Source organism: Ascaphus truei, chromosome 2 (genome assembly GCF_040206685.1).
Source record: "Ascaphus truei isolate aAscTru1 chromosome 2, aAscTru1.hap1, whole genome shotgun sequence".
Lineage (NCBI taxonomy): Eukaryota > Metazoa > Chordata > Amphibia > Anura > Ascaphidae > Ascaphus > Ascaphus truei.
The window spans coordinates 421,732,126-421,756,284 of record NC_134484.1 but is presented as its reverse complement, the minus strand read 5'-3'; the positions used below and the strand labels follow the sequence as shown (position 1 = coordinate 421,756,284).

The window sequence follows — 24,159 nt, the reverse complement described above, 5'->3', positions numbered from 1 at the left end:
CTACACGTCAGTGGGGATTGTGACTTGGGGATCACAAGCTGCTCTATTATAGGCCACTTACTCCTTGGAGTTTAGCAATAGAAGCAGGGAAGCGAGGATCTGTAACTACTGTAAATGTCAAGTTTAACACCTTCACTTCCTGGAGGGCTTATAACGCAACGCAAAACATTGTAATCTGTCAAAGGGCAGTCTATCAAAGTGAATTAATGACTGTGATTACGTTTAATAGGTTAGAAGTAGGTAGTTCATGATGGCGGGGGGGGGGGGAGGGGGGGCAGTTGGTAGAAAGGAAGGAAGGAAATCCGGAAGTGTTTGTGCGTGTGTTTTTTTTATTTTTATACGTTTTGCTCCTAAATGTTGTGAATGTTGAAAGCTGAAGGTTTGGGTATTCTCTGCGTTATCCTGTTCTCTTTATTTGTGTCTTGATACAGTGAGAATGCTGTAATGCATATATTCTGATGTGGATACTCTAATTTCCCCGAGAGCTACTTTAAAGCAGCAGTACACACTGATCGTAATGCCGTGTGTGTATTTTTTTTAAAGCTGCCGTTAAAAAAATAAATATATATATATCTATCTATATTAACCCCCCCCCTCCCCCATTCAATATGTGCATCAATACAATCTGCACACTGCAAGTGATTAGCTAAGCTACAGATCGATCCATTCTCCTGTAATCGATCACTTGCTCCGGGTTATTTTAATTCAGTTCTTGCACAGCATTCTGGGCAATGTAGTCCTGGAATATGATTGACTAGGCAGTTACTAGATACAATTGGCGCACGGCTAGAGAGGGCGGGGCTCAAAAGGGGAAGGGGCTGTCACTTTGTTAATGTTTCTAATGTAGGAAGCATTTCCAATGTCTTTAAAACTTTTTTTTTAAATGCTACAAGTACAAAACCCACACATGTCAGATATTGCTTGTACTGCTGCTTTAATCTGATGCTTCTTCCATGAGATATAAGCTCTTGAAATATTAGGTGCCTGGGTGGTTAAAATGAAGCTCTCCCTAAAACCCAATGAAATCTAAAGGAGATATGATCATGCTCAGGAAGCAAGATACTTCATACTCAGGTTTAAAGTCGTATAGATTTCTGTGGGGGTTTGCTACATCATTTGGAAACAAGGGAAGTGTTCAACTTTTTCAAAAACGTTTTAACCCCTTGAGTGTATCATGACGAAGCAGCCACGCCAAGGGGCTGGCACCCCGGGGACCCCATGTTATAGTGGCCATGTCCTGGGCTGTCGTCTAGTTCTCTAGGGGTGGGATCCGTATTATGCGCTGCTGTGGAGCACTGACGGCCATCTCTCTGGCAAGCAGGCGAATGGAAGAGGAGAGCGACACGTCCGTTCCCGTAATCGGCGACACCACAATCACGTGATCCGAGGAGCTGTCACGTGATCAAGGTGTGCTGGAGAGGCTGGGGCGCTCTGATAAGATACGTGTGTGTTGCAAGAGCCAAGATGATCTTGATGTCGGGGCACCATTTTGAAACGCTTATTGCTGTGAGATTTGGGGACTGCTCTGCAGTGCCTCCCAGTTTCCAAAGGGCTAAAAACCGCCCATTTCTTCCTGTGCGGGAAGGTGATTTTGCCGAAGATAAATAGGCCCGAGATTAGGTGTGTATTCCCAGCTGCGCACACGAGCAGGGTCTGCAGAATAAATAGCACAGTATGTGGAATATTGTGCAGTCGGCATACAAATGTGCCTGGTGTCTCTTCTAAAAAGACAGCTACATAATAGAAGCAGGAATTGGCTTAAAGATGCAACCTCCACCTCCCCCCCAGAAGCCGGTATGGGTTTAAGACCTTTAATGTGTACTTTGCGCTCTGACCATGTCCTGCTTTTTTTTTTTTTTTTGTGATTGAAATGGTTTATTTTATTTATTTATTTCAATCTCTAGCTTTGTAGGTTGCCATGGCAACCCTAGACTGCACTGGGATCTGAGACCAGCTCCCTTTAACCTCCCAGACACGGAATAGTTTGAATGCCTACGTCTCCTGAGCAGAAGATAAAGATAAAAAAAAAAAACTGTGTTGTGATTTAACCAAGACGAGATCTCCAAGTAAAACAATTCAATGCAATCAATCCTTCAGCTGGTTTCTGGTGTTTTTCGTGTGCTCTGTTTTGATTTCAGCTGGAATCACATTGGTATATTGCATGTACTCCGCAGTAATCAATGGTAAATGTGCATCTTACACCCCAAAATAATTGCAAAAAGCACTCATTTGGATGCTCATTCTTGCTGACCTGGGTCAGGTTACATCGCGCACAGAAAAGGAGTCATCCGGGTTCTAGCATTTTTCAAACGTTATTGCATCAGGCCAAGACATGTTCTCCTCACAGTATGCTTGTTTCTCCAGGTCAAAGTGATAAATACATATACCCTAGAGCAGTGGTTCCCAACTCCAGTCCTCAAATACCCCCAACAGGTCAGGTTTTAAGGATATCCCTGCTTCAGCACAGGTGGCTCAATCGGTGGCTCAGGCATTTTGATTGAGCGACCTGTGCTGAAGTGGAGATGCTTCTTCAAACCTGACCTGGTGGGGGGTACTTGAGGATTGGAATCATGCACTAGTAGATCAACCCAAAAAAGCCAAATAAAATAACGCGGAAAAACACAACGCGCAAGCACCTGGCTGCAAAGTTGCAAATAGAGGTAATACATGAGGGAAACTTTGTCGCGTTAAAGCGGCGCCATTTCAATAATATAGAAACTAAAGGTAAAAATAAACCGCAAAACGTACAACAAAATCCACAACAAAACAAATCCAATAAAGATCAGTATGGTAGGGTGACGGAGGTAAAACTAAAAGGAGTAGTGTACGGAGAGTATACTTGTACTCCAGAATGACGGGTAACCCATTGTATGAGCCTTTCTGGGGATGGGTGTGTTGCATCCAGAGTGGTGTTGGAACACCCTCTTCGTACGACAATGCAGTAAGCGTTCAAGGTATATTCTTGGGCACTGCCAGCTTCGTTTGTTGAGTCCACTGTGTGTATACATTACGATATTAATACTTTAATATTTGTTCAAAAACAAGACAGACCTCGTGTTGAAGTGCATTCATGTTGTACGAGTTAATACTCCAGCTTCAAGACCTGGCTAAGGTCTCACTGTCTCATAAGTATTGTCCACTTCAGTTCCCCAACAACGAATTTGAGTAAATGTGTTAAAATGTCTTAATGTTAAACAAGCTCATTTTTAGCTTTCTTATTCTTGTTGGCCGATTTGTAAGTCTCTTAAATATCTGCTTGTCTGGCTGACATAAGCAAGGCCACAACCATTTCCGTAATGGATAAGATTATTGGTAAACGGACACCATTTTTGGAGAAGGGATAGAGATGAAATGAGTTCCAACAATCAAGTTATTACAGAAGGAATGGTTGTGCCAATTTAAAGAACCTTATCAAAGAAGCCATTTTATCCTGAGCTTTTCTGATCAGTATCTTTTGAATTCTTCATGGAAAACGGCTTTGTGCTGCCTGGTATGGAGGAGCATGAGTACACAGCAGTGGTTGCCATCTGAACACTCAACTTTTAGGCCTTTTTTAAAATTAAATAAAAAAACTCAGAAAATAAAAATAAGGCCAATCTGATAGGGTATGCAAGGGTATCCCTTGTTTTTTTATTTTTTTTAGGGATCTTTACTATTTCTCTTTGCTAAGCATTTATTGGTACACTATTCTAGTTGGCCATTTTTAAGAGTCCTTAAAAAAACAAAAAAAACCCGGCTTTGAGGATTTCACAATAAAATGTGTGTTTTGAATGAAAAATAAATGGTATTTATGTCCATGCTGCATGGTATCTTTTATATACAGGTAGTCCTCGCTATCCAACGTTTCACTGTACAACGAATGGCATATCCAACGCTTTACAATGCTTCCCTTTGGGCCGGAATTTGACGTCGGAATGCGTTATCCAACGCTCACCGCCACTGATTGACATGGGACTCAATTTACAACGGTCTCGCTATCCAACGCTACTTCCAGAATGGATTCTGTTGGATAACCGAGGACTGCCTGTATAGTATTAAATGTTATATGCAAGCCACCAGTCTACTGCACAACTGCAAATTACACTTTGTTTTTTTTCCAAGCTTCCTATAAGCGTTGCAGTCATGCCAACTGCAGGGCAACCATTCACAATCTTGCTATACACCAGGAGTGATTGAATAGCTCTCCTACACTACGTGCCTATATCTGTGCATCAGTGCCCTCTTTAGCAAATGTTTATATTTCTCAGAATAAAACGGGTTTGGGGGATAACAATTTGGAATCCCATATTGATGAACTCTTTTTGCTGTATGGAATTTAATGCAGAAGCAAAATATTATTATTTATTTTTTAAATTGAGAGATCTACTAAAACTTTGGCTCTTGTAATGTCCGCATTCTCGCACATCTTGGAAATAAGCTATTCCTTGGGGAGACATGATTAGAATCTTGATTGCAGAATGCATTCTATTAATGGTGCATTCGTCTGTAGGAGGCTTTGGGTTTATGTTGGCAAAGGATAGGCAGCATTTTTATGTATGTTTGGCTTTCAGTCACTTATTTTTTTTTGCTGACTAAATTGACCGTTTGTTGCGAGAACCCCAGCACTGAAATTGAACATGATGTAGAATAAAGCAATATTGAATCGCTTGCCAAACGTACCAAAAGTTTTCATCTGTGATCAAGAACGCCAAAATTTCACTGGACTGGGTCGTTTGAGGGTTAACCCTTTAGATGCCAAAAAGGGTACACCTCAAATGCCACTCTGGCTGCAAAAGGGTTCATGCAAAAACCAATGTAAAATACTACAGTACATGAAACAAACAGTTTGTCTCTTGGGGGCTCAAGTTCGGCACATTGCGGATCGGGTAGACAGATTGTTGGGAGGGGTTGGTTCTGACCCGGCGGTCTTGGTACACGTTGGCACAAATGAGAAGGATGAAGGGTCCTAAAAAAATGATTTCTGGGCTCTAGGCCGCAAGCTTAATAGGCAAGGACCTTCAAGGTAGCATTTTCTGACATACCAGTGCCATGCGCTACCCAAGGGAGATAGTTGTAGCTTAGGGAGGTTTCTGAGAGGTGCTATCTTTATGGTAGGGATGGATTGCACCTCAATGAAGAGGGATCTTGTGTGCTAGGGGAGAGGATGTTCTAAAGGTTGGAGGAGATTTTTAAACTAGGAAACGGGGGTGAGGGGTGGGGGGCACACAAACGGCTAATGAACTAGACAGAATAGATAGGAATGGGGAAATAGCTAGGGGTCATGGAGGTAGAATGGGGGCAAGTGGGAGTTTGGCAAGCAGGAAGACACCCATATTAAATACAGATACTAGAAATCTTCTCAAGATTAAATCCAATTGGAGCAGAAAGGAAGGAGCAGATAAGATAATACAAACTGGAAAAAACCTTAAATGCATGCTTGCTAATGCAAGAAGCCGGCAAGATAAAATGGGGGACCTTTAGTGACTACAAGGGAGCAGTATGATATCATAGGCATTACTGAAACTCATGACTGGGCTGTTAATTTAGAGGGTTATTCCCTTTTTCGAAAGATCGATCAAATAGAAGAGGTCGAGTATGCTTTTATGTTAAACCAATATCTAAAACCTATTATAAGGGGAGACCTTGTGGATATAAATTGACAGAGGTAAAAGTACCAAAAAAAAAATGTTTGTCGGTATATGCTATATAAACGACCAAATATCTGTGAGATTGAGGAAGCCAAAATACTTTTGCAAATGGAGAAGGCATCAAAACAAGGTTGTTTGCATAATGGGGTACAGGCATACCCCGCTTTAAGGACACTCACTTTAAGTACACTCGCGAGTAAGTACATGTCGCCCAATAGGCAAATGGCAGCTCACGCTATAGAGCATGTTACAAATGTGTTATTTACATCAGTTATGCACGTATATGACGATTGCAGTACAGTACATGCATCGATAAGTGGAAAAAAGGTACTGCTTCACTTTAAGTACATTTTCGCTTTACATACATGCTCCGGTCCCATTGCGTATGTTAATGCGGGGGTATGCCTGTATTTTAATTATGCATCCATAGACTGGAGCAATGAGATTAGCATTACAACAAAAGGAAACAGGTTTTTAGGGGTGCTAATAGACAATAACATGACCCAAATTATTGAGGAACCAACCAGGAGAGGGGCAATACTGGATTTGGTAATATCAAACTGTAGAAATAATAAATATTAAAGTCGGGCAACATTTTGGAAATGGTGATCATAACATGGTCTCATTTGAAATAAATGATCAAAAAACATATATGGGTTCACCAAAGACTTTCAATTTTAGAAAGTCCGATTTTAATAAATTGAGGAATAATCTACAAGGAATACATTGGGATGATGTTTTTGCAGGGAAACAAGTAGAAGATAAATAGGCAATCTTTAATAAAACATTTTAAGAAAAGCACACTTATCAGTGTATACCCTAGGGTAATAAATATAAAAGAAACAAGTCTAAGCCAATGTGGATAAAAAGGTAGGGGATGTGATGGCAGAAAAGGCAGGCATTTATATTCTTAAAGTCCGAAGGGACGGAGGCATCATATCAGAATTATAAGGAATGTAACAAAAGTCAAATGAGCAAAAATTGAACATCTAAAAAGGATTGCAACATAGTTACATGAACCCTACAAAGTTTAAGTACCTTAATAACAAAAGATTGGAAAGAGAAATCTAGGACCCTTCAGTGTGAGATGGGCAGGCAAATTATTGGAGATCAGGAAAAAGCAGAGGTATGAAAAAAATATTTGTCTCTGTATTTAAATGGGAAGAAACAATTGCGAAACTAGTGCCACAGGAGAAAGCCACAACCCCTATATTAACGAACAATTGGTTAAATTAGGTAGAAGTGCATAGGTGCCTTGATCAAATTAAAGTAAATAAGGCACCTGGCCCCAACGGCATACAACCAAGAGTTCTTAAGGAACCAAGTTCAGCAATAGCCAAACAATTACATTTAGAATTCAACGACTCCTTTGCCACAAGCTCAGTACCACAAGATTGGCGTAAAGCAGACATGATGCCTATATTAAAAAGGGAGCTAGATTGTAACAGGTTGAGTACAGACCAGTAAGCCTGACATTAATAGTGGGAAAGCTACTTGAATGTTTAGTACGTGATAATATTCAGGAATACCTCATGGGTAACAAGTATAAGTAATAGTCAGCATGGATTTATGAAGGATAGGTCATGCCAAACTAACTGTATTGGCTTGTTTGAGGAGGCAAGTAGGAATTTAGACCAGGATAATACAGTTGATGTAATCTACTTAGATTTTGCAAGGGTTTTGATGTGGTGCCACACGAGGTGTGTACAAAATGAAGGAAATTGGACTCTGCAAAAATATTTGCACGTGGATTGAAAACTGGTTGAAGGATAAACCAGAGTTGTCGTAAATGTAACTTTTTCAAGTTGGGCTAAAATTCAGTGGAGTACCTCATGGATCGATACTGGGACCCCTGCTTTTTAACTTGTTTATTAATGACCTTGAGGTTGGCATCGAGAGCAAAGTCTCCATCTTTGCTGATTACCATAAATTGTGTAGGGTAATAGAATCAGAGCAGGATGTAATTTGTCTCCAGAAGAAATTGATATTTGATAGACTGGAAATTTGGGCATCTAAATGGCAGATGGGGTTTAATACAGGTAAATGTAAGGTTATGCATTTGAGAAACAAGAATAAACAGGCGACTTACAAATTAAATGTGGAAAGATTAGGCTAATGCTTGATGGAAACAGCTTTAGGAGTGTGCTTGTAGACAGCAGGTTTAGCAATAGTGCCCAATCGCATGCAGTTGCTGTAAATGCAAACAAGATCTTACCTTGCCTTAAACGTGGAAGGAAAGAAAACATAATTATGCCCCTCTATAAAGCATTGGCAAGACCACATTTTGAATATGGAGCACAGTTTTGGGCACCACGCCATAAAAAAAATAATATGAAACTAGGAAACAAAATGCAGAGAAGAGCCACCAAATAAAGGAGATGGAAAATGTGACTTATTCGGAGAAATTAGCTAAATTATATTTGTTAACATTAGAAAAGAGGTGTCTGAGAGGGAATTTGATGACTATATACAAATATGTTCAAGGAGCTTTTAAAAGAACTATTCATCCCAAGGGCAGTACAAACGACATAGGGTCATCCTTTGAGGTTGAAGGAAAGGAGATTTAACCAGCAACAAAGGAAAGGGTTCTTTATAGTAAGTGCAGTTGCAATGCGGAGGAATTCATTATCCATGCAGACTGTGATGGCAGATAGAATAGATATCTTCAAAAAATGGTTGGACATCTTTTTAGAAAAGAAAGGTATACAGGAATACACAAAATACGTAAACGTGGGACGGATGTTGATCCAGGGAGAAATCTGATTGCCATTATTTGAAGTCGGTTAGGAATTTATTTTTCCTCTTATGGAATATCAATGTTTCAATGTGTGCTTTCCTCTGGATCAATATACTGTAAATACTAATATAGGATAAAGCATCGGACATCTAAATTTAGCATAGGTTGAACTCGATGGACGTCTTTTTTTTTTTTTTTTTTTTTTAATCTCCAGACCTCATCTGCGATGTAACAATCTTAAACATATTTTGTCTCTTAGGGCTGTTTCCAGGAAATACAAGTTGCCAAACATTGAAGGTTTTTTTTTAATTTAATTTCCTTTTGCTGCAAATTCTGTATTTGCTGCAAATTCTGTATTTGCTGCACACTAAAAACAAGACAAACCCTTACAGGTATGAACTGGTTAATAAAGATTGGAAAGTCTCTTTCATTTGAAAAATGTAAATAATGGTGGGATTTTCAAATATTTGCGTTCCTTTTATTGCACGTCTGCAACATCTCTTAACATCATGGGTACATTTTGGCCATATCTATGTTTTCAGGCATTAAGAAAACATATAAAGTTGTGTGTCTATGCTAAATATTTCAACCCTCTGTTTTTTGTTTATCTTGAAGGCACCTGACAAGTGGAAAGCATTAGAGGAGACCAAGGCATACACAACTCAGTCTTTAGCCAGCGTTGCCTATCAGATCAATGCATTGGCCAACAATGTACTGCAGCTGTTGGATATCCAGGCCTCCCAGCTGCGGAGAATGGAATCCTCCATCAACCATATCTCCCAGGTAAGAACCTTCATTACTACTTATGCCTGGACTCCTGCTTGGAGCATGGGTACATTGTAAGGTTTGTCTAATCATTTACAAGTGGACTTGTACTGAAGGGTTTCCATTAGTCCACTGATCAGGCCTGAGTTTTAAAGCATTTTCATGTGAAATGCACAAATGTCAAGAAGTGTTAAACACTTCAGTGCCCTATAGATGTACACAGCGTATGCAATTAAGGGTGTCACCCTGGGAGCCCTTATGACATACAATCTACTTGAAGGGGGTCTGCTAGTTTTCTAGGAGGCATTCGCTAGTAGCGCTCCACGGGAGCACTAATCGCAAACTAATCGGAAGTGGGGGTCCTTACATTTACCATGCTGGAGGCGAACGCGTGAGCTCTTAGGACCGTGCTCACGTGATTGCTCGTGCCATGTGGTCCGTGGCCACAGATGACTGGACCCTTCGGTTCTGAAACCATTAAGATGCCTCAAAAGTAATAATAACTTTCACAAATCTTTATTGAAAGAGGAAAATAAAGACATGTTATAAAATAGATTGTTGTGCACAAAGGCAGGACACAATACATAAAGAGAAAGAATCCTCTAACAAGCACTCTTCCTCCACTAATATAGAAAATAATAAATTGTTTATTAAATGGGAGAAACAAAAGAAGTACAACCTAATAGTTGCTGAGTAGTTTGCCATAGTACTGTACGTGGGTATATATGTGCAAAGGCAGCTATACATGCTGCCTATATATATTGCCCTAACATAGTAATAATAAATTATATATACTGGTAGCTCCTAGGTTGTAACACACATACCTCTCCATATATTACAGGCAAGCATATATGCCTCAACGTAATGAGCAGATAGTGCTATGTAAACCTTGGTGACACAATGACACCATGCACTGATCCCCAAGAGTATAAAAGCCCTTGGTTCTGGGGACGAACTCACTATATATTGTGTGCTCAAATACTACCCATACACACACCCAGAACACCACATCCACTAGGTAAGTACATCTAGTGGTGAGGAAGGGTAAAGGGCTGGGGGCAGGCAAAGGAGCCTGATGGGATGGAAAAACAAGGGAGGGGAGGGGCAGAGGGGTGTATGAAAATGGAACCCCCCACTACCTTGCACCACCGGGTGCTGACTGCAGGGATAGCATACACTGCAGGGTGGTAACTATACAGCCAGTGGTAGCTTGATAGCTAAATCCTAGCTAGTGGATGCCTCCTGGGGCCCACAACTTAGTTTAGCTAGCCCTCAATGCTCTCCGTAGTGGTCACAGAATATAAGACCTAGGACTCCATATGGAGACGAAACGCGCGTCGGGTGTTGATGACGCGACACGTGACGTCATAGGTGCGACCGCAGTAATAGACTGTGGTCTCTGAGTTGTTTTGAGTCCTAGGTCTTATATTCTGTGACCGCTACGGAGAGCATTGAGGGCTAGCTAAACTAAGTTGTGGGCCCCAGGAGGCATCCACTAGCTAGGATTTAGCTATCAAGCTACCACTGGCTGTATAGTTACCACCCTGCAGTGTATGCTATCCCAGCAGTCAGCACCCGGTGGTGCAAGGTAGTGGGGGGTTCCATTTTCATACACCCCTCTGCCCCTTCCCTCCCTTGTTTTTCCCTCCCATCAGGTCCTTTGCCTGCCCCCAGCCCTTTACCCTTCCTCACCACTAGATGTACTTACCTAGTGGATGTGGTGTTCTGGGTGTGTGTATGGGTAGTATTCGAGCACACAATATATAGTGAGTTCGTCCCCAGAACCAAGGGCTTTTATACACGTGGGGATCAGTGCATGGTGTCACTGTGTCACCATGGTTTACATAGCACTATCTGCTCATTACGTTGAGGCATATATGCTTGCCTGTAATATATGGAGAGGTATGTGTGTTACAACCTAGGAGCTACCAGTATATATCATTTATTATTACTGTGTTAGGGCAATATATATAGGCAGCAGGTATACCTGCCTTTGCACATATATACCCACGTACAGTACTATGGCAATACTACTCAGCACCTATTAGGTTTTACTTCTTTTGTTTCTCCCATTTAATAAAAAAGTTATTATTTTCTATATTAGTGGAGGAAGAGTGCATGTTAGAGGATTCTTTCTCTCTATGTATTGTGTCCTGATTTATTCCTCAGCACCCCTCTCGCCACATTAGTGGGTTTAGTATCACTGTGGTAGTGCGATCTCTCATCCACATTTCCAATTTTCAGCACAAAGGCAGTAGAATATTATCGGTCTCAAGCATGAAATAGGGTTGAAAATTAGGGCGTTTTCACGTTTGACGAAGAGCCATAATGTTCCTTTAATGTTATTTAAAAGGTCACCTTCAGTTCCACGACCGTGCATTCTTGAACATTTAGAATTGTGTTTTCATTCCTTCCCCAAGGCAAATAGACTCTTATTCTACATGTTTCCATAATAAACTACAGTCATACCCCGCTTTAAGGACACTCACTTTAAGTACACTCGCGAGTAAGGACATATTGCCCAATAGGCAAGCGGCAGCTCGCGCATGCGCCTGTCGGCACATCCTGAACAGCAATACTGGCTCCCTACCTGTACCGAAGCTGTGCGCAAGCGGGGAGACTATAGAGCCTGTTACAAATGCGTTATTTATATCAGTTATGCACGTATATGACGATTGCAGTGCAGAACATGCATCGATAAGTGGGAAAAAGGTAGTGCTTCACTTTAAGTTCATTTTCGCTTTACATACATGCTCTGGACCCATTGCGTACATTAATTCGGGGTATGCCTGTATAGAGGCACTGCAATCTGTACCCTTTCCCCTAATACCCAAAATAAGGGTAACTTGTGGAAGTGGGAAAAACAATATTGAAAACCATCAGAAAGTACTTATTTATTTTTATTTACATTTGTTATAAGGTCATGAAAAAGTTAATCATATTAAAAATGTGTATATGCACATCATATATACGCACACACACTAATTTTTCTGTGTAAATGTTTCTGAATGTGCTGATTTCAGGCTGCACCTGCAGGCTCTTACATGATTACACGTTTGAAAACTTTGCATTCAATTTGCATGATCTCCAACTGTAGGTGAACGCCTGCTCTTTGTGACCTATGCTTTGGTGATTTGTGCAGCAGGTATGAAATACAGAACAAATTTAAAAACCTGAAAAACACAGTTTAACATAAATCGTAGATGTTGCCGAACGGTTCACTGATTGCAAGTATAGCGAGTGAGACCCAGATGTAAAGGGAAAGAACAAAAAAATAAATCGCAGTCTGAGGCCTTAATGACTTGACACTCCATTAAAGCGGCAATACGAGCTTCACATTTTCATTTATTTTTGATTACAGGATTGAAGCAGGGGGGTCTTTGCAGCTGACCTGTTCATTTCAGCTTTGGAGACCCCCTGCTCCCAGAAATACATACCTCCTAAAGGGTGTGCCGGTATCTCTGCAGCCAGAGAAACTGTGTGCCTAACATAATGGCGACGTTTACATATCCTGCTCACACGGGCCCGTAGGAAGCTCTGACATTATCTGGTGTGGCTTCCTATTGGCCTGTATGACGGGACATTTTAACTGAAGATACCGGCACTCCCTACGGAGGTATGGAGTTCAGCTCCGGAGACCCCCTGCTCAATCCTTAAAGATATATATTTTTAATTATATGAAACCCTTATTGCTGCTTTTAAATGCCACTATGTTTTATTTACAAACCCTGCCAGTAGACAGAAGTATAGAGGAACAGGGCACACGCATAACAAATTGGTTACTTGTAAATGTTGGGTGCACAATACCTTGATACAGCTAGGTATCAATCATAGGACCGAGGCAGGCACTACATAGGGCTAAATCAGGCAAGTTCATTACGAGGGAACCCTTTTAAAGCCCTTATCCCCATGGAAAAATGATGTGAAGAATGTGTAAATAAAGTGATGCCGTCATATTCATCAAAACATCTGTGTAATCCACAACCCACACTCCTAATGTCAAGCAAAAGTGAAATACCATAATCTAATCAGAAACATATACCACAGCCAGTGGTAACACACATGGAAGTTAAGAATAAACATAAGTGCTGCTACAACAGGCCAAAAGAAACATTGTAACTACTGTACATTGTAGCACAAAAAAAATGTAATGCAAATAAATGTCATGCAAATCGTATGTATAGAAGGCAGCCTCTGACGTTCGGTATCAAAGTCAGCATGGGACGCATTTTAGGGCCATATATCAAGAGTGCAGTCCTGTCGATGCTTTCTGCGGCAAAAAAGATGGCCGCTCATTAAATTGTAAAATGAAATGAAGGTGTAGAAGACAGCGCTATGAGGACTTGAGTACCACCGGTATGCAGGGTGAAGGGGTACTGATATCGGGCTTTAAAGATGGTTGTCACACAGTGCCGACCCTGAAGTAAAGGCGCTGCGGTCCCATCCAGGCTTACTATAGCTATGCTCAGGTTCTTAAGCATATAATACGTCGGCTATATACAGCAATCCAACTGCAGCAGTCGCCAGGTTTTAAACAAATCGATATCCAAAAGGAAACGCAATAGGGTTATCACCCATACAGCTTTCATGGTGTTGAAATGGTAGAGTCCCTGTAGGGAAGTCCTCCATATTTGAAGGTGCTCCAAAATAAAGTAAACGCATCCATCACCTGGTACTCGGCTGTCTCATAAGTTGTTTGGGGCATTCAGGCAATGTTGGTAGCATTGAGACTGCTTTAATGTTTCATTGATAGGGCTGATGTGATATACCATAAAATATCCAGGAGCCATTTTCACATTGGGGCTAAGAGCTTTCAAAGCGTTTCTTCACTGTTTGTGGCGTTCTTGAGAGGTTCTATTGGGGGTCGACACGTCTAAATAAACTTGGACTATTTAACCATATGGAGTGCCGGCCTCTCTTATTTTAGATATTATATATCTATCCTCAGGGATGCCTACATCCAGTGGTGGATCGAAAAAGGCTAAAGATGATCTCAATCTCTCTAGCCAGCACATTTTTAAGTCACTTCGACCATTTCTTTGTAACTGTACATCCTCCCTTTAGAACTACTTTTTAATCAAATTATTTGTTCAGTTTACCTGAAATGGGGATTGTGGTATTTTAGGGTGTATTGAAGCCTCTATACCTCTGAAATTCTTAGTTTGACATTATTTTTTTTAACTGGGTTCCCCTGTAGCTGAACCATGCTATTTTCTGCACTGCTGATGCCCTGTTTCCTTAGGCCTGGGACATAGTAGGGTGAGCAGCGCTGAGGGGAAACAATATCCCTATCAGCGCGGTTTTAGACGGCGCTTCCGCAGGCGTGCGGAGGCGTGTGGAAATGCAGGAGACAGGCAAGTTTAAATTTTGCCGCTCGTGCAAGCGCAGGGCCGGTCACGTGACTGCCAGAAGCCAATGGCAGTCCGTGACGTCGGCACCGTGATGTGGCGCCCTAGCCCCGTCTCCATGCCCGGCTCCCACCCTGCACACAAGCGCGCTCGCTGACGCTCATGCAGGGACAAGAAAAATCTCCTGCGTGAGCATGAGCGTCAGCGCTGCCCAGCGCTGATCAACTTACTATGTTCCAGGCCTAAGATACTTAAAGCTGAAAGACAAGGTCTGTCTGTCTGTCTGTCTGTATCATTATACAACAATCCATGTCCCTACATAATATTATACATAGTAGGATTCAGTCACAATAAAGAGGACACAGGAAGGTGAGCAGGGACTGGGATCTTTTGCACATTCCACACTTTCTAGATTCTTAACCCTTTGAGTGCCAATGCATGGGCTAAATGATTCCATCATATTCCTGGCAGCACAGTTGCTGTCGTGAGAATCTCTGTAGCCATCTGTTCAGGAAAATACTTTTGGATTTTTGGGTAACAGACTGTGACAAGTGTGAGGCCTTGAACTCTGGTACAATAGAATCAATATTAAACATTAATATTGGCTAAATAAAGCTAGAATTGGGCCATTACTGCCTGGACTATTGGTTATAGAAAAAAGATGAATGTATAATTTAGTTGAGCAACGTTGTACAATAAGAATAGATCATTTGAGTTAAAGGGTCCTCTGATGTCCTGCAATGGCCCTAAGTGACTCGCCCGTAGAAGTCATATGATTAATGCAACTGACACTGGAGGTTGTTTTTTGCCCGTGAGGTTCAAGGTTTTTCTTTTTTACTGTTCGACTGCACCCCTCCCTCTGTAGGATCACTTTGTTGTCTAAAAGTGATTGATGCCATTTTGATATAATTGCTTTTTTTTTAGGAAAGCTGACGGCGCCCCGACACGCAGACTAATTGTCACAGAAACCGTGATTGGTGATGGGAACGGGTGGTGGAAATTTGGCGGATATTATTGAAAAGCGACAATACTGATTTTGTATTCAGCGCTGATAGTTTTTAAGAACAGTATAGGTAGTTGGGGGAGTGTCAGTCCCGTGACTTAAAATGTTGCAGTAAGAAGTCGCCTGTTTACTTGCTACACAAGACTCCATTTCAAGTCACCGCAAAAGCAAATACAAACATGTCTGGAAAAGAAATGATCTAGGACTAGGTCATATGATTCTACAAGATGTTGAGTTAAGTCAAAGTGATTAGCAAAGCAGAAATGTCTGAAGGTTGAATACCCTCTTCCTCTTTTCCCAGTTTCTCTTTTTTTTTTTATCTTTGGTTATTTTGTGTTTCGTCCTTCTCGTCTCTTCTTGTAAAATCCATTTTTAGCTTTCGTTTGCTTTTGTTTCTGCTCCTTTGCTCTTCCTGGCTTCCCTGCTCCCCCAGCTCTGCTGCCGGACTTAGCGAGGTGTTCTGAGAGGCGGGGATGTTATGTCCCTACATCTTTTTAACGTGTCTTCGGTTTAATGTAGGTCTGTAATTTCCGTCACTTCTCAGATGCGTATTGTATTTCTCTGGGACTAAAGCTCTTTTGAACGACTGATTCCTACACGGCTTGAAAAATATTGGGTAACATTCTAGGGTCCTGTACAATAACGATAAAGGACACGTGTGCTAGTGTTCTTTATTGTTACTGTACGGTCACTTTTTTACTCTCCATAACTTGTTTGTGTGCATAGGATTATGTGGAATAATATAGTGTCAAGTAGGGAGCCGTGTGCAGTCTGGATTTGCCAAACAGTGTCAATTTCTATATTTCTTTGCGGGTGAATCAAGTCTTCACTTTGAAGAAATAATTATGATTTAAGGTGAAAGGTCTATATAGATATGGATGTGATATATGTACATAGCTATATTTTTATTAGTAGTTCTGAAATTATCTTCCCTAAGTCGCCCAGCATTTATTTTGCTACCACTGAGCAGTGACACTGAGTGACAGTGACCCCCGCCCAGGCCCATGAGATATTTTATATAGGAATTCTTGTTTGGGAGAAACATTATTGCCGCTGGAGTCAGCCTCACTCTGGCAGCCAATAGAAAGCCGTGAAATCATCATGAGATGACATTGTAGCTTCTGATTGGATGACCATGCAGCCATCTTTCTTTTTCCTTGCGAGTACTGCCAATAAAAATAAATAACAACCATGGCAGTCAGGATATCTTCAGAGCCTTTAAGTACTGCATTTCTGATCAGGGGACAACCTGGCTCGTATGAATGTAATAAAACACTTGGGGCGAAGAGTGCATATTTATGCTTATTCTGGCTGGTGTACTTTAAACACAAATATACAGAATTAATTTAGTGTACTTTTAGAGGCAGGCTATCCGCCAGCCCCAAATGCGTATGCCTATATAAACAGCTATGTATGTATGTCTTTATATAGCGCCATTAATGTACATAGAGCTTCACAGCAGTAATACACGTGACAATCATATAAATAACATATTGGGAATAAGTGCTACATAAAAGTAACGTTTAGGAGGTGCCCCTGCTCTGAGGAGCTTACAATCTAATTGGTAGGAAGAACGCACAGAGACAGTAGGAGGGTGTTCTGGTAAGTGCGTCTGCAAGGGGCCAAGATTTATGTATGAGGTGTAAAGTATCAGCCACGGAGCTACTTATGTGTTTCCTTAAGCAGGTGTGTTTTTAAAGTGGATCTTAAAGGTGGATAGAGAGGGTGCTAGTCGGATATTGAGGGGAAGGGCATGGCATGGCAGAGGTTTCGGCAATCTGTGCGAGAGGTTTAAGGAAACATAAAGAAGATACAATCTTAGCTTAACTTAATTGAAGACATGCCCGTCTTTGATTTGGTAATGTGATGTGATCTAAGGCATTGGGAGCGTCAGAGAGGCTGGAGATTTATTATTACTGACACTTATGACTCTTGGAACATTTGCAATGAGGGAGGTTTGTGCTGTCAAACACCAGGTAGAAACTGGAGATGAGGGCAGGATTTTGCCATTACAATTTTGCCATCACAAATTTACAACTTGCAAACAACTACTCAGATTTCTACTCTTACTGTTATTCTCTTTAGCAGGCGATATTGAACTTAACCCAGGCCCTCCCTTTTCAACTCTGTCCTGTACATCTGAAAATACCCCCTTCAAATTCCAAAGAGGTCTATCTGGAGCCTACTGCCCAAACTAGATGAACTAAGGGCCTGGTGCCTTGTGCATAAACCCAAAGCCATCGTTCTCACAGAAACATGGCTAACCGCTAAAACACTCAATGCAAATATCGCCATTCATGGATATTCTATTTCTAAGAAAGATAGGTCAAGAGGAGGAGGGGGGGTTAATTTTATATTGCAGACACCTTACAATTTACACTGTTAAATTGCCCCCCACGCCCACCCTCTCTTGAAATTCTAGTTGGCAAAATCTGCCTTTACAATTCAATATGCCGTTTTGTTCTCCAATGCAACTACATCACACATCACTGCGAAATGCTCGAAGAACTAGATTGGTCATCACTTGAGTCTAGGCGCAAAGTTCATCTTTCCTGTCTTGCCTTCAAATACTCTCTGGGCAAGCTACCCAACTATCTGAACAAGCTCCTCACCCCTACCACATGCAGCACTTATCTGAGATCTGACTCCAAAAGACTGTTCATGGTCCCAAGGTTCAGCAAGTATCCGGCCGCACCTCCTCCTCTTACCGTGCACCCCAAAACTGAAACAATCTACCGGAGACTCTCACAGCCACCACCAGTTTATTTTCTTTCAAAACTAAAGCTGTCTCACATTTTAATCTGGACTGTAACTGTTACACATGCCCTTATATATTACCTCTAACTGTGCATGCAATGTCTTGTATATAATGTTCACTTATGTAACTGTATTTGTAACCATGTATTATTTGTCATCATTACTCTATGCCCAGGACATACTTGAAAACGAGAGGTAACTCTCAATGTATTATCCTGGAAAAACATTTTTATAAATAAATAAATTCTAGAAGAACCAGAAGGGTTAGTAATAAATCTTCATAAATTTCATCAAGAAAATGTCAAGTGTCATAACTAGTCGTACAAATCACACGGACTCCTTGCATTTTACTTACACTTCTAGAAGTGACTGAAGTGTATTGCACTGTTAAACTAGACCAGGGGTGCGCAAACTTGCTGCGCTTCCTCGGTTGCGCCCCCCCTTACCTCCAACGAAGCGACAAATGATGCCACGGGTCGTGATGTCCCATGACCCACGACATCATTTGACGTCAAGTTTCCATTTATTTATAAAATATTTTACCAGGAAGTAATACATTGAGAGTTACCTCTCGTTTTCAAGTATGTCCTGGGCACAGAGTAAGACAAATAATACATGGTTACAAATACAGTTACATAAATGAACAAGGTATACATTATATACAAGACATTGCGTGCACAGTTAGAGAAGATGTATATTATGGGCGTATGAAACAGTTACAGACAAGATTAAAATGTGAGACAGCCTTAGATTTTAAAGAACTTAAACTGGTGGTGGATGTGAGAGTCTCTGGTAGGTTGTTCCAGTTTTGGGGTGCACGGTAGGAGGAGGAACGGCCGGATACTTTGTTGAGCCTTGGGACCATGAACAGTCTTTTGGAGTCTGATCTCAGGTGATAGGTGCTGCAAGTGGTAGGGGTGAGGAGCATGTTCAGATAGCTGGGTAGCTTGACCATGAAGAATTTAAAGGCAAGACAAGAAAGGTGAACTTTGCGCCTAGACTCTAGTGATGACCAATCTAGTTCTTTGAGCATTTCGCAGTGATGTGTGTTGTAGTTGCATTGGAGAACAAAACGACAAATTGAATTGTAGAGGGTGTCAAGTTTGCTAAGGTGGGTTTGAGGTGCCGAGCCATATACTATGTCTCCATAGTCAATAATTGGCATTAGCATCTGCTGTGCGATACGCTTTCTGACCAGGCGACTTAGGGAGGATTTGTTCCTGTAAAGTACCCCTAGTTTGGCATAGGTCTTGGTTGTCAGGGTATCAATGTGCATTCCGAATGTTAAGTGGGAGTGAAACCATAAGCCCAGGTATTTAAAACTAGTGACAGGGGTTAGGGTGGTGTTAGCGTTGGTTCTAATCAGGAGCTCAGTCACTGGAAGCTTTACAAATTTAGTCTTGGTCCCAAATACCATTGTTACAGTCTTTTCAGTGTTTAAAAACAGTTTGTTTTGGGAAATCCAGTTTTCGAGTCTCAAAAAGTCAGACTGAAGTATGTGTTGAAGGTCAGAGAGGCTATGGCTGTGTGCATATAGGATTGTGTAGTCTGCATATATGTGTATTGAGGCTTCCTTACAAGCTGTGGGAAGATCATTAATGAACACTGAGAAGAGTAGGGGCCCCAGAACAGAGCCTTGCGGGACACCACAGGGATATCCAGGGGGTTGGAGTTAGAGCCTGACATGGACACATGTTGGGATCTTCCTGATAGGTAGGACTGAAACCAGTTTAAAGCATGCTTCCCTATTCCAGAACTCTGGAGTTTAAGCAGGATAGCATGATCAACTGTGTCAAAAGCCTTTGCAAAATCTAGGAATACTGCACCAGTGAGATGTCCCCGTTAAATTCCACACTGGATTTCATTGCAAACTTTTAGCAGGGTAGTTACCGTGGAGTGTTTGGGACGAAACCCAGATTGGAATTGGCTAGGGAAATTTGTCTTGGTATAGAAATCGCTTAATTGGGAGTGGACACATTTTTCCATGACTTTGGACAGAATTGGGAGACGTGAGATTGGCCTGTAGTTTGAGACAGTGTTTTTGTCCCCACTTTTGAAGATTGGGACAACTCTGGCAGTTTTCCAGGTCTTAGGGATATGGCCTGTAGACAGGATAGAGTTGACTATGGACGCAATTGGTTTGGCAATGGCTGGGGCACCAAGTCGTAGGAACCTAGATTGTAGTAAGTCAGGTCCACATTGGCTGCTTAGTTTTAGTTTGAGGAGCGCTTGTATAATCTCCTCTTCAGATACTGGGCCAAATTGAAAATTGTGGGCAGTGTTGGGAGGGGGTGGGGCTATGTGTACTCCCGGGATGAGATTCAGATTTGTGGTTTGGGCTGCATTTTGCTAATAAGTTAGTGGCACACCCCACAAAGTAATCAATGAATGCATTTGCAATGTCAGTGGGGTTTGTCAGAGTAATATCCCCCTTAGTGATATTACTTGTTTGTTGATGGTTAGGAGGCTGGAATATATTGTTGATAACCTTCCAGAAGTTAGCTGGGTTTGATGTAATCTGGTGGAGATTGTCAGAGTAATATTGTGCTTTTGCATGCCTTGTTTGCCTTGTGCACATATTCCGCATGCATCTGTAGTGATTGAGATCCTTGGTAGTGCCAGTTACTTTGTAGCTTTTCCACAAGGTATCCCTGAGCTGGTAGAGTGCAATAAGGTCAGTTGTAACCCATGGAAGGTGGGACCCCCGTATCCTTATTTTGCGTAGTGGAGCATGGGTATCGCAGAGTTTTAAGAACTCGGATTGGAAATAGTCGAGCGCAGAATCAGTGTCGGGAATTAAATCGATTCTGTGCCATGGGCAGTTGGTAAGGTCGTCCAGAAACTGTTGTGGGTTAAAGTTTTTAAATGTTCTAGTGAGGAGAACTTTAGGGCTTGAATGGGGCGGTTTAATTTTCCTTACACAGTACACTATTGCATGGTCACTGAAAATGTCAGGAAGGATGCCAGAGGATTGGATTCTGCTGGGGTTTGAGGCGAGAATCCAGTCTAGCAAGGAATGGTTGTGCGATTTTCAGGTTTATCCGTGTGGGTTGGGAAATGAGTTGTGATAGGTTAAGTGACTTGAGTTGTATCTGGATTTTGTGGTTTTTAGGGTCAAGCCAATTGAAGTTGAAATCCCCAAGAACTAGCAGCTCACTGTTCTCATTCAGAGAGGAAATGGAGCCAAGAAATTGGGTGATATCAGTCAGGGATTGTAGAGGGGCTTTAGGGGGGCGGTAGATGCCAGCAACTGGTCTTAGAAAAGGGGAGGCAGATTTTGCCAACAGAATTTCAAAAGAGGGTGGGATTGGGGGACAATTTAACAGTGTAAATTGTAAGGTGTCTGCAATATAAAATAACACCCCTCCTCCTCTCTTTGACCTATCTCTCCTAAAAATGGAGTATCCCTGAATGGCGATATTTGCATCAGGGGTTTTAGGGGTTAGCCATGTTTCTGTAAGAACGATGGCTTTGGGTTTATGAATAAGGCACCAAGCCCTTAGTTTGTCCAATTTTGGCAGCAGGCTCCGGATGTTTATATGGGCGAGAGATAGCCCTTTTTGAAATGTAAAGGTGGAATTCTCAGGGGCATGGGACAGAGCTGAAATGGGAGGACCTGGGTTAGGTTCAATATCACCTGCTAAAGAGAGGAACAGTACGAGTAGGAATTTGGGTATTTGTTTGGAAGTTGTAAATTTGTGGTGTTTGCCATTAGAGTGAGCAGTGGTTGGTGTGCTGCTTTTTAGAGTTCTCCACCAACATTCAGTAGAGAGTGCAAGGCTTTTGAGTAGTCCAGTGTGTATGGTGATGTTGGGTGTGGACCAGGATGGAGGAGTTTGTAGTGTATAGAGGGAGTAACATCTCCATGAGGCCAGGAGAAAGAAAAAAGTTAAGATACATAGCAGGTTCATTATGCCAGAGGTAGACAGTGCTGCATGGAGCTGTTGTGAGCAGAGTGAGTGTGTGCAGACTAAACAGCAGGGGTGTGCCTTTTCCTTGTTAAATGTTTTGGTGCATTGCAATGCTAGTCAGTTCAGGGTTTGTGTATTGTGCAGTCAGTTTTGGGAGAGGCTGCAGTGAATAAGTTGTAAAGGGGTGGGGGGTTAAAATATGCAGGTTAGCAAGCATGGGATCATAGTGTGATCTGAATAGCTTAACGTTTGTTGTCTTGAATAAAGGAGTTTGCAGAAAGATGCAGTCACCTCTAGTCAAACTATAGTCTAACTATATTTATCACTTAAAAGCTCACTTTAAATGCCTCACTAATGCCAATGCAGTGCGTCATTTGATGCCACGTTGCCATAGAGATGTATGGACTGAAGCCGGTAAGTAAATTAACGGAGGCCTTGCGCTCTGTGTGGGGCCTCTGTAAACACGGCACCCCCCCAATAAAGTCTCGCGCCCCCCAGTTTGTGCACCTCTGAACTAGACTACAGATACTTTGCTTTGTTTCCTTTTAGAAATTCTGGTTTGGTGCAGTGCTGCTCATCTTCTCTCTAGAAATCTATCCCCTAATTTCCCAAACCCCAGTTTCTTGTGAATTGCTAAGTGCATTATCTATGCAGTGCTGCTTGTATGAATAGCTCCCTGACCATCTTTCGTTATTACAAACCAGGTAAAGGGACAAAGCCTGAATTTAAAAACATGTTACCCCATCTTATATTACAAAGCAGACCATTTTCTAAAGGGGGTGTGGCTTACTCCATTATAGTGTGTGTGTGTGTGTGTGTGTGTGTGTGTGTGTGTCCCCACACTAAAAGCCAATGTTACCAGAGCATGTAACGCTTCCCAATGTGTTCCAGGCCACTCTGGCTGCTAGGGGCCAAGGCCAATGAGTGGTATTTCTGCCGCTCTGCAGTACAACTCGACACCTCTGGCAGCCAAGACTATAGATGGCTAAAATAGTCATGGATCTTTCCAAGAAGACTGCATTTTACATTAAGAATAGATGGTGGTTCTGAATACTTTAATATAGCAGTGAATTGGTTAATCTCTCCAGTAAGTACATAATTGCTCATTCTAGCTAAAAAATAAATAAAATATTCCATGCATGGTCAGTTCTACGTTTTGAAGATAGGCCACCTGGCTTCTTGGCTGCTCTAGTATGCCACATGCGGTTTTGCATAGAGTTACTGAAAGTGGGATTGGGTGTAGTCTAAAAGGTGTCTAGTTTATCTATAACAAGTGATAAAATACAATAGCATGTCAGCCTTTTCCTACTGGAGAGGCCTTGAAGGTTTGATTCCTGACTTTTACAAGGTAGTAGTGTAAATTGACACCATGTTGGTCCTAATTTCATTAACTTTTTTTGCAATTGAAAAATAGTTTGGTTGTTGCTGTTGGTGCATAGTCCTGTGTTCTGCTGAGGTTTACGAACATTAAGAAATGGTGGATAAAGAAGCGTCTTTTAAAGAACTTTCTTTTTCTAACTAATATCCATGCTGTATTGACGCATGAGGCGTCGTCCATGCTGGAGAAAACGTGCGGAGGCGTCCGTGTGCGGTGCGATCACATTGCCTTAAGGCAGGGGAGCGCAAAGTGGGGCGCGAGATTCGCTGCAGGGGGCGCGGGGTTTACAAAGGTCCCATGCGCTTCCTGAAGGCTTTTAAATTTAATGCCGGGGGAGCTGCAAGGCCTCTGTAAATTTCTCCTTACCTTGATTCAGATGGCTCCTGGTGACACGTCGCCATGGCAACGCGGCATCAAATGATGCCGCAGTCATGACGTAGTGTTGCCGTGGCAACAGGATGTCAGTCAAGGTAAGCATGAGGGGCACGAGGTGAGGGGACAGGTGGCAGGGGAAAAGATTGCGCCCCCCTGCCTTAAGGTATTGATCAAGCCCATAGACCAGGGGTGGGGAACGTCCGGCCCGCGGGCCGCATAAGGCCCGCAAAATGATTTGGTCCAGCCCCCGTGCGGCCC

The 24,159-nt window shown here is 42.0% G+C and overlaps 1 protein-coding gene across 12 annotated transcripts in view; it reads left to right on the top strand.

Annotated features, from left to right (window-relative positions):
- Positions 1-24,159, top strand: part of ABI1 (abl interactor 1) — an 83,373-nt gene that overhangs the window by 20,694 nt on the left and 38,520 nt on the right. For all 12 annotated transcript variants that reach the window (XM_075587638.1, XM_075587634.1, XM_075587636.1 and 9 more), the window contains exon 2: positions 8,980-9,147. In XM_075587638.1, coding sequence (XP_075443753.1) covers positions 8,980-9,147 — 168 coding nt within the window. The remainder of the gene's footprint in view (positions 1-8,979; positions 9,148-24,159) is intronic.